This window comes from Choloepus didactylus, chromosome 16 (assembly GCF_015220235.1).
Source record: "Choloepus didactylus isolate mChoDid1 chromosome 16, mChoDid1.pri, whole genome shotgun sequence".
NCBI classification, from domain to species: domain Eukaryota; kingdom Metazoa; phylum Chordata; class Mammalia; order Pilosa; family Megalonychidae; genus Choloepus; species Choloepus didactylus.
Window position 1 is genome coordinate 72148517 of NC_051322.1, and position 12930 is coordinate 72161446.

The window sequence follows — 12930 nt, forward strand, 5'->3', positions numbered from 1 at the left end:
AATATTAAACAATGCAAAAATTCTTAGTACCTGTGGTCCAAAAGACATTTGGTACTTCTTCCTTGTAGCACCTTTTTGTAATTCTGATCTAGGTTTACAGCATTGCAGACTTCAGCTCTTCTAGAACTACCTAACTTCCTTCAAATGGAGAACAGTGGTAGTTAACGGCTCAGATGTCTTTGCTGAGAAGTCCTGGGAAACCCAGTGCCGAGGAGCCTCAGCAGCTTAGTTCCATGTTCCTTCCTAGACTGAGGTCAGCTCTGGAACAGCTACTGCTCCATCATCAGGGACGCAAACTGTCCGACTCTAGCTATCCACGTGCTTTATTTACATCCAGAGTCCAGCATAGTGTTCCAGGAAGTAGAAACGTAGAGGTCACTAACCCTCCTGTAGGAGTTGATGAGAACCATGAAGAATGAGATTTTATATGAAGGAGCCCCTCTAAAAAGTAAGAACATTGATCCTTGCCATTATTTTTCTAAAATAAAGTGTCCCAAGCCTAAACAGGGACCCTTTATGTGCTCAGAAAAAAAGACAGCTTACTTTTTATTTTTGATGCAAAGAAGCTGTATTTACACAATACATTCATTTTTAAATATATTACAGCTCTGTAGAAAACCATTCCATTAAAACAGCAACAAGTGATCTGGATTCAATCTTCAAAATATTAAGTCAAATTAAAGTATTCTTATCAGGACTCCCATGTAATTTCACAGCCCATCTGTCCCCTGCTTCTGCAGAGAGAAACTGAGGAAAACAGGAATGAAGAATGAGCGATGAAAAAAGAAAGGGCCTCTCCAACACTGTTGAAACACCGTACCCTGGGCCCCGCAGGTGGCATAAGCCCAGGCAGGGCCAACGGGCAGCTTATGGGTGGTGTGGTTGTGGGCAGAGCCTGGTGCTGGGCGGGCGGCCTGCAGCTCTCCGTTGGGACTTTCAGAAAGTCACACTGCCACCCCCCGGCAGCTGCCGGGGCTGGGATGAGGACCCTTCCCCCACTGGGTGATGACCAGCTGGGCAACAGAGCCGTGGCAGTACCGCAGGGTGTCAGAGCGGCGCCCCCTCGGTGACCTGGCTGGCCACCTTCTCCTCAGTGGGCTCCTCCTTCTCCTTCTCCTTCTCCTTCTCCCGCTCTCTGTTCCAGTCCTTCAGCCCCTCGGGAAGTGATGTGTCCTCATCCAAGCTGCCAGTGCCTTCCACAAATTCTTCATAGGTAGACTTCTCTGCAAATGGTCTGGGGCCCAAAAGCTCAACCATGTCATTCTTATCTAATACTTCTTTTTCTAACAAGAGAAGAGCAACCTGAAATATAAATAATTTCCATTAAATACATATCCATTCAAAGATAATGTCTTTATCTATAGCATACTTAAGTACAAAAAGGGATTTAAGAACACTTAAAAAGATGCCTTATAAATAAGGTCACAATTTCAAAGTAAGATGTACAAAATACTGGACACAACAAATCGCTGGTTAAATAAATGTTGGTTTAACACTGAATGATTAGTCCCCTAGAATAAAGAGCTATCTCTCTTTGTAACATATACACCAAATGTACATACCTGATACAAAATGAAGCCCAGAAGGTTCATATGAAAATGTACCTTGAAATTCTTCATTTGTCACAGTTGAACTACAAATCTGAGACTGCTCATTTCCACGGGCCGCAGCCAGAGGGACAACTGACCCCACCATGTGTACGGAGGTGAAGGGTATATCGAGAGGAAGTAATACTGCTTATGTCAGGTTATCTGACCATTATAAGGAAAACGAAGCTGTTTAAATTATGAATTGCTCTCATTAAATGGATTTAGTTCCTGAAAGCTTCCTACTTAGAAATTTAATATACCTGTAGTTTACATTAAATGTTTTAAAAGATATAAATAATTTTTATGTCTTTTCAATTTTTAAAAACTTTTTATTAATGAATATTAAAAATATGTTCCAAAGTGGAAAGAAGGGCTAACCAACCCCCATGTAACCATCACCTAGCTTCAACAATTATCAGAACCATTTGTGTTTGATCTACTCCCTGGATTATTTTGAGGAAAATCCCAGATTATCCTATCATTTATCCATAAATATTTTGTATATATCTCTAAGAGAGGAAGACTGTTAAAAAGCATAACAGAATACTAAAATGCTCCAGGTTTTTAAGTATTGTTTGCAGATATAAGAGCTAGAGAAGCAAGTTGTTGGATTCCTTCTTGGGCCATCTTTAATTTTTAGCTTGCCTAGCACAAGCAGGCTCACGGGCTTCTCTGGAGACTGGCTGATGGAATAACATATCTTAGAATATGCTTTTAGTTGAGTCAGTCCCTTATAAAAGGGATTTTCTTTTTCTTTTTTTTTTTCTCATTAGAGTGTGGAATGTTCAAAGAAAAGAAACTTCCAATTTTAGTTGCATGGATTCTGAACAGAGTTTACTGGACACAAGAAATCCACTGAATTCAGAACTGATCCTTCCCTCTTAGTAGGTGCTATCAAATGAAGTCCAACAATGAAGACCACAACACACATTTATTCATGGAAGTACATAATCAGACCATTTAATTCCCATGTGCCGATTTCCCTATTACCTAGTTAGTGGTTAATTCTTTTATTTGCCAGTTCACCTTTTACTACCTGTTTATTCTGGAGGTGAAAACAATGGTAAGTTCCAATCAATACACTATACTCCTTATTTACTAGCAGTGGCAAACTGTTTGGTGGGGAAAAGTTCGAATTGTTTATTTCGCAGAAATGAACAGACTTCATTAGTCCCTCACCCAGTCCTATTAGACACAGGGAGCCATGAGAGCTGGGACATGGCTGCTTCTGCTCACCACCGTCTTCCAGCCATCTCATGGACAGAGTACACTCGGAGACACCAGAATACATGAATCCAAGAGTTAGCCAGAGAAAATTCTGAGGTCTATAATCCAACCAAAATAATCAATCCATCATATAATCTTGTTTGCAAAACTTTGTAGAGAATTATTCATGCAACTGGCACCTACCTTCTCCACATCAGCTTTCTTTTCTGTGAGAAGAGCTACTGTTCTTTTATAAGCCTCATTAATAAGTATCCGTACTTCATCATCTATCAGTCTTGCGGTGGCTTCACTATAAGGTTTCTCCAATACCATGTCCCCCTGACGTGGAAGGTCAAAGGAGATCTGCCCAACCTTTTCATTCATGCCAAACTGAACAATCTGAAAAGGAATGTATGATTATTGGTGGGCATCCATTTAGGCTGACAGGCTAACATATTTATATAAAGTGGCAATATGTCTTTTACAGTGACATCAAATTCACACACCTCACTGTAATACTACTCTTTAACGTGGCAAAATCTACAGGGGTAGCCTTGGGTCAGCTCAGTGGATAAGGATATTCTGTGTAGACAGTGGCAGCACCTGCATGTTTAAAACTCCTCCACTAGGAAAGCAAAACCAGGAACATACAGACAACATCTATGACAAAATTAGGTGACAAACAGGTGGGGACAAATCACCAACAGCCAGAAGACCTGCGTGACAACACTCTCTGTATAAGGGGAAGCAGAGGAGCAGGGGGTACCTGAAGGACCTAAGCTACTGATAGGCTCTTCCCGGCAGTGTGGTATGACAGTCTGAGAACAAGTGAGTGTAATGGGACTGAAGAGACTGGCCCAGTCGCCACTCTTTGAACTCTCAAAAATGAACCAAAGTTCCCTTCTAAATAAAGCCACATAAGAAGAAGCTGCTGGAAGTAAAATCAGAACTGACTAGAAAAGAGAAGGTCTAGATAAAATAACAGGAACACAGCCAGGACATCTCAGAAAGTGGAAAGCATGTTTTCCAACATATCACGAAAACAACAGAAAAGGGAACTGTGGAGCCACGAGTCTGAGAATGCTGTCCCAATCATTCTTCCCTCCTAAGATCCTGATCAGGAAAACAAACTTCAGGTAAAAATGGGCAGCAGAAAAATCCCTCATGAAGTTATTATGGAAAAAACAAACAAACAAAAAAAACCAAGTGTTCTAGTCTGCTAATGCTGCGGAATGCAAAACACCAGAGATGGATTGGCTTTTATAAAAAGGGGGTTTATTTGGCTACACAGTTACAGTCTTAAAGCCATAAAGTGTCCAAGGTAACACATCAGTAATCGGGTACCTTCACTGGAGGATGGCCGATGGCGTCCGGAAAACCTCTGTTAGCTGGGAAGGCACGTGGCTGGCATCTGCTCCAAAGTTCTGGTTTCAAAATGGCTTTCTCCCAGGACATAACCTCTCTAGCAAGCTTGCTCCTCTTCAAAACATCACTCACAGCTGCACTGAGTTCCATCTCCCTGAGTCAGCACGTTTATATGGCTCCACTGATCAAGGCCCACCCTGAATGGGTGGGGCCACGCCTCCATGGAAATATCCCATCAGTTATCATCTACAGTTGGGTGGGGCGCATCTCCATGCAAACAACCTAATCCAAACGTTCCAACTTAATCCCCACTATTATGTCTGCCCCACAAGATTGCATCAAAGAATATGGCTTTTTCTGGGGGACATAATACATTCAAACAGGCACACCAAGACACAGAATATCTCTATAGATAATGAAATCAAGATGGAAAGACATGTCCATAAAGCTGTAGCCCACTATTTCAAAAAAGGCTAAAAGAAATTAGGAAAATTATAGACAATATGAAAGAACAACAGAAACCAGAATTAGAAAAAAATATAGATGAAGTATTAGAACTCAGGAAAAAAATTAGATATTAAAGAAAAACCGAATTTAGAAATGAAGATTAAACTGGAAAGAACACAAGAGCACACAGTCACAGCAAATAATGCTTTAAGAGAAGAAGAAAAGGACGGACAATTAAAACATTTTTTTTTAAATGAGGCATTAAAAAGGAATCGAAAAAGTGATAATATGATATACAAGACAGACAAAGAAGAGCTAACATGTCAAGAAGAGGCATTCCCAAAGAAAGTCAATTATATCAAGTCTAAAGACAGTGAAATGATAGTGCTTAGGGATGTGTGCATCAGTGCTAAAGAAAACGGGGCCGACTGCAACAAAAGTCAGATCAGTAGTTACTTCAGGCAGGAAGGGAAAACACATAGGATAAAGGAAAGGAAGACAGGGGATTCCGAGGTACAGGCAGTGTTCTCATGTGGGATTACGCAGGCTTATAACTAACCTTTAAACTCTACATATATGCTTTAGGTAATAACTCTGCAGCACTACCAAAAAAAAACAAAAAACAAAAAACCCAGTTTTTAAAGGTTTTGATTGCTTTAAAATTGATTTCTTTTATGAAATAATCTCTGCCTCAAAAAACCTATAAACCAAACACAATGCCATTGTTTCAGAACCATTTCGCGAGTGTCAACTTTCCATGTAAATGTGAGAACATGAGGAATAAACACTATTTACACACACTTACTTGGGCATATGCACTCTGAGTTACTTTTCTCAAGTCATCTTGGGCACCAGTTGTAATTCTCCCAAAGAAGATTTCTTCTGACACTCGACCACCTAAAGTCATACACATCCTGTCCAGGAGCTGCTCTTTGGTATACAAGTATTGCTCTTTTGGTAAATACTGAGCATATCCTAATCCTTTGCCCCGTGGGATGATGGATACCTGGTAATACACACACGAGATAATGAAGACTCCTCTACCAAATGCAGACTTTATCAAAATCTTCTTTGTCTACAGGAAGATACTCATTGATGAAAAATAAAAGCAGCTCACCAGCTGGGCAACCCCTTGGACCTGGCCACATGACATCTAGCAGGAGTGACTGTTCTGGAGGAATAGTTTCTCTTAGGAGAACTTTTCCTTTGGGGCCTATCAAGTATTTTCTTGTCTTTTTATAAAACTCAATTTTAATTATTCAGTCTTGACAAAAGGACCACTGGTGAGCAATGCCTGACCCACACGGTAACCCCTCTGACAGCCCAAATCCCGTGCAGGCTTGATTCAACTCAGCTGTTGACATGGCTGCGCTCTCGTGTAGAGGAAGAAGGGATAAATCAGACCAACATGCCCTCATAGCTTTTACCTACCTTCATCTGCTCCTCTTTTAGAAAACAACTTTACTGAGGAATGACTTTTAAGTGTACAGTGTAGGTAGGTAACCCTCTACTGCAATGAAGGTATAAAACATTGTCTTCATTCCCCAAAAGTTCCCTCAAACTCCTCTGTAGTCTACCTTTCCCTCCACTGCAACCCCAGATAAGCTTTCTCAACCCGAGATAAGCTTTCTGCCCCTACAGATTAGTTCATAATTTCTATAACTGCATATAAATGAATTCATATTTTGTTGTACTTTGTTGTGTCTGGTTTCTTTCACTATGTTTCTGCGATTCATCTGTACTTTGTGCGTACTGATAGTTCATTTTTATTGCTGTGAAGTATTCCACTGTATGAATCTACCAAAATTTATTTATTCATTTCATCTTTGATGGACATCAGGGTTGTTCTCAATTTTTTGCTATTATGAATAAAGCTGCAAAAATCTATCTGGGGACATATGTTTTCCTTTCTCTTGAGTAAATATCAAGAAGTGGAATTGCTTGGTGCTTGTTTACAAGAAATTGCCAAACTGTTTTCCAAAACAGCTGATCTACTTTACACTCCCATCAGCAATGTGAAAGTACCAACCACAACACAATCTCACCATCGTGTGGTCCTATCTTTCCGACTTTAACCAACACGTTGTCCTGTCTTTTTTATTTTAACCAACACATAGTCCTGTCTTTTCAATTTTAACCAACACGTGGTCCTGTTTTTTTCGATTTTAACAATGCCAATGGATGTGTGGGGTATATCATTAGGGTTCTAATTTGCATTTCCTTGTTGACTAATAAGGTTGAGTATCCTCACATGCTTACTGCCAATTCATACATCTTCATTTGTTAAGTATCTGCTCAAATCTTCTGCCCATCCTTTTACTAGGCTGCTTGTTTTCTTACTGAGTTGCAAGAGTGCGTTATGTATTCTAGATACCAGACTTCTACATGTATTGAAAGTATCTTCTCAGCATGTGTGGTTTGCCTTTTCATTTTTTTCAATGGTATCTGTCAAAGAGCAAAAGCTTTTTAATTTTGACAGGATCCCATTTATTGACTTTTTCTTTTATGGTTCATGCTTTCTTGCATTCTGAGAAATTTTTGCCTTTCAAGATCACAAGGTTTTTTTTTTGTATTTTTTTTTCTAAAAGTTTTGTAGTTTTAGCTTTATGATTGATTTCAAATTAATTTTCTGTGTATGGTGTTAGGTAAGGGTCAGTGTTCACTTTTTTTCATATGGATAGTCAAATGCTTCAGAACCACTTATTAATATGACAGTCCTTTCCCCTTGAATTACCCTGGCACATCTGTTGAAAATCAATTAATCAAGTATCTGTGTGGGTCTATTTCTGCACTTGATTCTTTCCGCTGATCCACATGCTAGCACTTTCACCTATACAACAGTCTCAATTACATTAGCTCTGTACAAAGTCTAATGACAGGTAGGGTAACCCGTCAACTTAATTGTTTTGGCTGTACTAGGTCATCTATACATTCCATATAAATTTCCATATAAAATTCCATATAAATTTTAGATTCAGCTCGTCAGTTTCTATTAAAAAAAAAACAAAAAAAAACAACCTGCTGCATTTATGATAGAAATTGCAGTGAAAACTATAGATCAATTTGGGGAGAACTGACAATTTAACATTCTGTGAACATGGTATATCTCTATTTCTTTCAGGTCTTTTTAAATTCAATGTACGGGTCTTATATTTTGTTAAATTTATCCCTAAATATTTCATATTTTTGGATGCTATCATAAATGAAATGACATTTATAAAATTCCTATTGTCCCTTGCTTATATACAGAAATACACTTGACCTTTGGAACTTGTAACCTTGCTGAATTCACTTACTAATTCCAGAGACTTCTTTGAAGACTCCTTAGGATGTTTTACATACACTTTTAATGTTGCCTTCTCTGTGGTCCCCTTGCTTCAGGGGAACCCCTCAATTTTCAGCTGTCCTATGACATTTCTGTTGTCCAAGATGCACAGTTTTGGGTAATGAACCCAGCTGACAAAGCAGAAAACTTAAACATGTCACTTGGTACATCTCTGTCTTTCAAGGACAGACTGCTCACTTTTCTGCCAGGGTCCCTGGGGCCTCCCCTGTGCACATGTAGCTTAGCATACAGCCAGGAATTTGGGCACTTTCTATGCAGATTTGGGTCTCTCTCCTTCTGCAGTTTACTCACTTCCAGGATTTTTAACTTTGTGTACTTTTCAAATCCTGAACTCTCTCCTCTGCCACCTCAAGATGGTAAGGCCAACGTTTTCCACCACTGTAGTCATGGAGGGTAAGGGAAACCCTCATGCAAGAAAGCTACAACCTCCCAATTCTCACCCACTGCAGGTGCCACTTTTTAAGAGTAATCATTCCTCCGGCTTTGGTCTGCTTCTGGACACTTTTTGGTCCTCTAAATAATAGTTTTCTGTCCAAATTTTGTAACTTATCTGTGGGAGGGGGTCACACAACCACTTCATTCCATCACCATTATCAGAAGTTTTTGCCAAATTCCTTTGAACTTATCCTTTAAATTTGTATTTATCCTTTGTGGGGGTAGTTTTCTTCTCAAGCAATTACAATCAAGTAACTGTTCACGCAGTCTGGTGGCTTTCCTGATGTTTAACACAAACTGCTTTACCTTTAAAAGTGGGTCTGCATGTTCCAGATACCAGCCGGCAACTGCGTGGCCCGCCTCATGGTATGCCACTGTTTTCTTCTCCTCTGGCTGCAGAACCTGGGTTTTCTTCTCTAAGCCTAAAAAAATAATAGCAAAAACAAAACCAGTGTTTTAGTGACACTGACACTGCTTTATCTAAAATGTGATTTACAGACCTAGCTTCCTAGGACAATCCAAAAATTCCCATACAAGGTCAAAGTAAAAGCAAAAGATCAACTTCAAAATACATACAACTACAGGCAAAACTACATTCTCTACCCTATGCCCCATACCCACTCTTCTCTTAACTCTCCTAGTCTCTTGAATCACATATTCCATTTTGAAAAACAAATAGAAATGCAAAATAAAATTCAGCACATGGCTCAAATAAAAAAAAATAAACATAAAATTCATAAAAACAAAGAGCTCTGAAAAGGTCCTCACTGCTTAGCCTGGGAATTCAGAATTATCAAGTCCTGGGTAAATGAAGATGCCTGCCACAACAAAAGACGAACGGGTCTTTGTCCTTGATGGAGGCAGATGATAGTTAGAGAAAGTAGTGAGCTATTTAAAGATGTGGAAATACCTGCGAAGCGTCAGGTAGGCCAATGCTGGAGTTCCCAGCAAACTGCCAATGAGCCAAGGGGTCAAAAGAGCCAGCCAGGAAGGCAGCAGGGCAGACCTAACTCCTCGGAGACGCAGTGTCCAGAGGAGCTCACGCTGGGGGCTAAACGGCTGCCGAGAGGACTGAGGGTTCTTCTCTGGCCTGACTAAAGGTATACTCCGACTCCAGTTTGTACCTGTAACTGACTTTTACACAGTTTGTCCTAATGCAAATCATCACAGCCATGACAAAAATAGTTTTGTTATGTTCAAGATAACTCATCTGAGAGAATTTCACAACTAACAGCATATTAAGGAGTCTGGAAGATTTGAGGAAAGGAAAAAAAAAAAAAAGCTCTGTTCCCAAAGACATGAACCCGAGACAAGCATATACCACAGAGCTGCATGGGTTGGAAGTTAGAAGATGAGTTCACAAATCCTCTGTTTTCCACAGATAGGCCTTTCTTGCTTATCTGAAAAAACAAAGAACTCTCCCTCCTGGTTTACCACAGGAATTGTTTGTTTCTCAGTATGCTCCCTTATTACCAGAACAATTGCTTGTGCCGACTTCCACCACCTCAGAGCAAGGGCCACTACTCTACTGGCCACTCCCATTCTCTTTCACGGTCTCACTTGTATACCAAGCACTGATAGCTCAGTTTCCCCTTGACCTAAAAGGGTGCAACTATGCAAATTTCATCTGTCTCTCAAGTGAATTATTTTAATTCCATCAATTCTATCATTTTAGATTTTTCTCTTTTCGATTCAAATTTCTAGAATAAGTGGTCTATAAACTAATTAATTCAGTAATTAAAGTTTAAGTAGCACCTAAGCACATGGCTATACTGGATCCTCACTGGGAAGTCTCTTAACCTGGTTTCATTCTCTACACTCAACTGAAACTATCATGTCAAAGGCCACCAAAGACAGCCTCCTGTCACATCCATTCTCCTTAGCAACCCACAGCACTTGATCTTGCTGACGACTCTCCTTTACGACCTGTCTTTGCCCTTGTGGCCCGTCTCCTTTGATGGCACCTCTTCCTTGCCTTGCTCACGGACCACCCGCAGTGCCTAAACCACCCACTTCAGGGACTGTGCCGATTCGCTCACCCCTAACCCCCACACCAAATGAGGCGCCCAGCAGCGTGGACTCTGCAGGCCCCCCCCTTCCCCTCACTGTGAGCCTGCCCCCGGGATGTCATCTACCTTGCCTGCTTCAGTGGTACACTGGAGGGTGACCAAAGCTTGTCCTGCTCACTTCAAACCTGGCATGTCTGAAACTAAATTGATTTCCTTTTCTGCCCAAACAGCTGCTCCTGGAGCAACCATTTGTCCTTTGGCCGTTACATCTGTCTTTTCCTGCGTGCTATCACTGACAGTATCTACACTACAGCATGTTGTTTGTTTTTTTTTTAACATTAAGGACTGCAAGGGTCTCTGCCTCCAGGTGCTTCACCTGCTTCAAAGCCAAGTTCATTTTCCTAAATATCTGATTACTATGTTACTCAGTGGGCTCAGGAAAAAATCCTCATTATTTACAATACTGGCCACAGGTCAAATTTTAAAAGCCCCCAAGTTAGCATTAAAGGCTTTCCAAAATCTAGACTTAAATAACTTGTTCAGCTTTACCCTACCTTCCCCATAGGAATTTGAGTCTGACAGGTTTACATTCCCACCTCCCACAGGTATCTCCTCTGTTCTTGCCACAATAGTGCCTAGTCCATTTCTCTACTCACCCCAGTGGAGCTGTCTTTGCAATGCAACCCCAATGCTTCACCCTCCTTTGAACAACCAAGTGCCTGGAGTGTCAGTTATCTTCTTATGGGTATTAGACTCTAAGTTCCTCAGAAAGCAAGGAAAATGTGCTCTGTGCACCCCTGCCATGCTGGCAGAGAGTGAGCATTTATCAATTAACTGATTGTTATGGCTCTTTTATACCCACCACTGGCATCTAGCATAGAGCACATTTAACTCACACTGTGACACTGAGAAACAACAGGATTGGGAGCTTTTCTTTAAACTAGATCGCTACAGTCCAGGGGTGGACACTCAATGCTTGCTGCTGCCATCAAGAAAGCAGGATGTGTGCCACCACCTCGAGGCCCATGGTTGCTTATTGGACTCAACCCAACACCACTCACCTCTGTTCTCAGAGCAGGACAAAGGGAAGGTGCTCGCACCACCAGGCACAGGGAGCCCCAGGGTGGCCTGAGCATACTTTCCTTTGCTTCGAGGTCTTGCCAAAACAGAGAAATCCCCTGCCTATACTCATGTTATCAGGCTTTCACTTAAGTTACAGTCAGCTGCCTTACCACCAATCACTCGTTCAATTGCTTGTTCAAAGTGCTTCTGGTTGATGGAATCTGAAAGGTGTCTCGCAGCAATCAAAGCAGCTTCATTACAGACATTGGCTACATCAGCACCTGCAAAACAAACACACAGAACAGTTTCACACTAAAATACATGCAAACCAATTGGTCACACACTGTAGGTACACACTGTAGGTGGCCAAATCAATAGCCAATTTCTCCAACAGCAGTAGGTTGGATAAGGGTTTTATGTCAATGTGACTTGGCTTGATTCATGACAACCCTACACTATTTGGCTACTAACCTAGTACAATCCTCTGAACTGAGAGTTTTAGTAATAGAGAATTATAGGCAACTGTTCACCTTAATGGTCAACATGACCCATGTAAAAGCAAAATAAGACAGTATGTAAAAATGCACATTGACTAATTTATCCTATCTCTGTTGGGAAAATAGCTTTTGTGGCTATTAGAGGAAAAGGTGGACATATAATGAAAAATATAAGCATTACAATAACCTGGTGCCTTCTGGTAAACAACTAAATTTAAACATGTGAAGCCTGACATGTTTTCTGGATCCATAAGTCTCTTTAAATTTACTTTCCAGATTAAGTATATGGTACTGCAAATAAGCTACCATACAATGTGTGTGTTTAATAAACAAATGTTAAAATGTTATAAAATACCAGACTCCCAAAAAAGAAATATGGAGTTCGGACACCTGGGAAATTTAAAATAACCATCTCTTTCTGACAAAACACTTCTATATAATCTTCTCATACTTTTCAAGTGTTTTTATGTCAGTTTGATTTAGGGAGGAGGGAGACAGGTCATGAGAAAGAAAAGAACATATTTTTTATTTAAAATGTTTTTAATAAGCCCATGAAAAGATGCTCAACATCATTAGCCAACGAAATGCACATCAATACCATAATGAGATACCACTTTACACCCACAAGGATGGTTAGCATCAAAAAGAAAATGACAAGTGTTGGAAAATGTGGAGAAACTGAACTCTCATACACTGCTGGCAGGAATATAAAATGGTGCAGCCATGTGGGAAAACAAACTGGTTCCTCATAAAGTTTGAGTTACTATTTGATCCAGCTATTCTACTCCTAGTTATATCCCCAAGAACATGTACACACTGAAACTTGCACTTGAATTTTTATAGAAGCATTATTCATGGAATATAGAACCAACTCAAATGTCCATCAACTAATGAATGAAAAAATGTGGAATATTTGGCAATAAAAAGAATGAAGGGAGAACCTAAGATGGCGGCTAGGAAAGACAGGGCAAAAC

At 40.3% G+C, this 12930-nt stretch overlaps 1 protein-coding gene across 2 annotated transcripts in view; it reads right to left on the reverse strand.

Moving 5' to 3' along the window:
• Positions 1–536: 536 nt before the first annotated feature.
• AFG3L2 (AFG3 like matrix AAA peptidase subunit 2) overlaps positions 537–12930 on the reverse strand; it is a 53963-nt gene continuing 41569 nt past the window's right edge. For both annotated transcript variants that reach the window (XM_037805715.1, XM_037805713.1), the window contains exons 13-17: positions 11630–11740; positions 8695–8810; positions 5413–5613; positions 3000–3194; positions 537–1302 (exon numbers count right to left, since the gene is read on the reverse strand). In XM_037805715.1, the coding sequence (XP_037661643.1) occupies positions 1048–1302; positions 3000–3194; positions 5413–5613; positions 8695–8810; positions 11630–11740 (878 nt within the window). In that variant the 3' untranslated portion in view covers positions 537–1047. The remainder of the gene's footprint in view (positions 1303–2999; positions 3195–5412; positions 5614–8694; positions 8811–11629; positions 11741–12930) is intronic.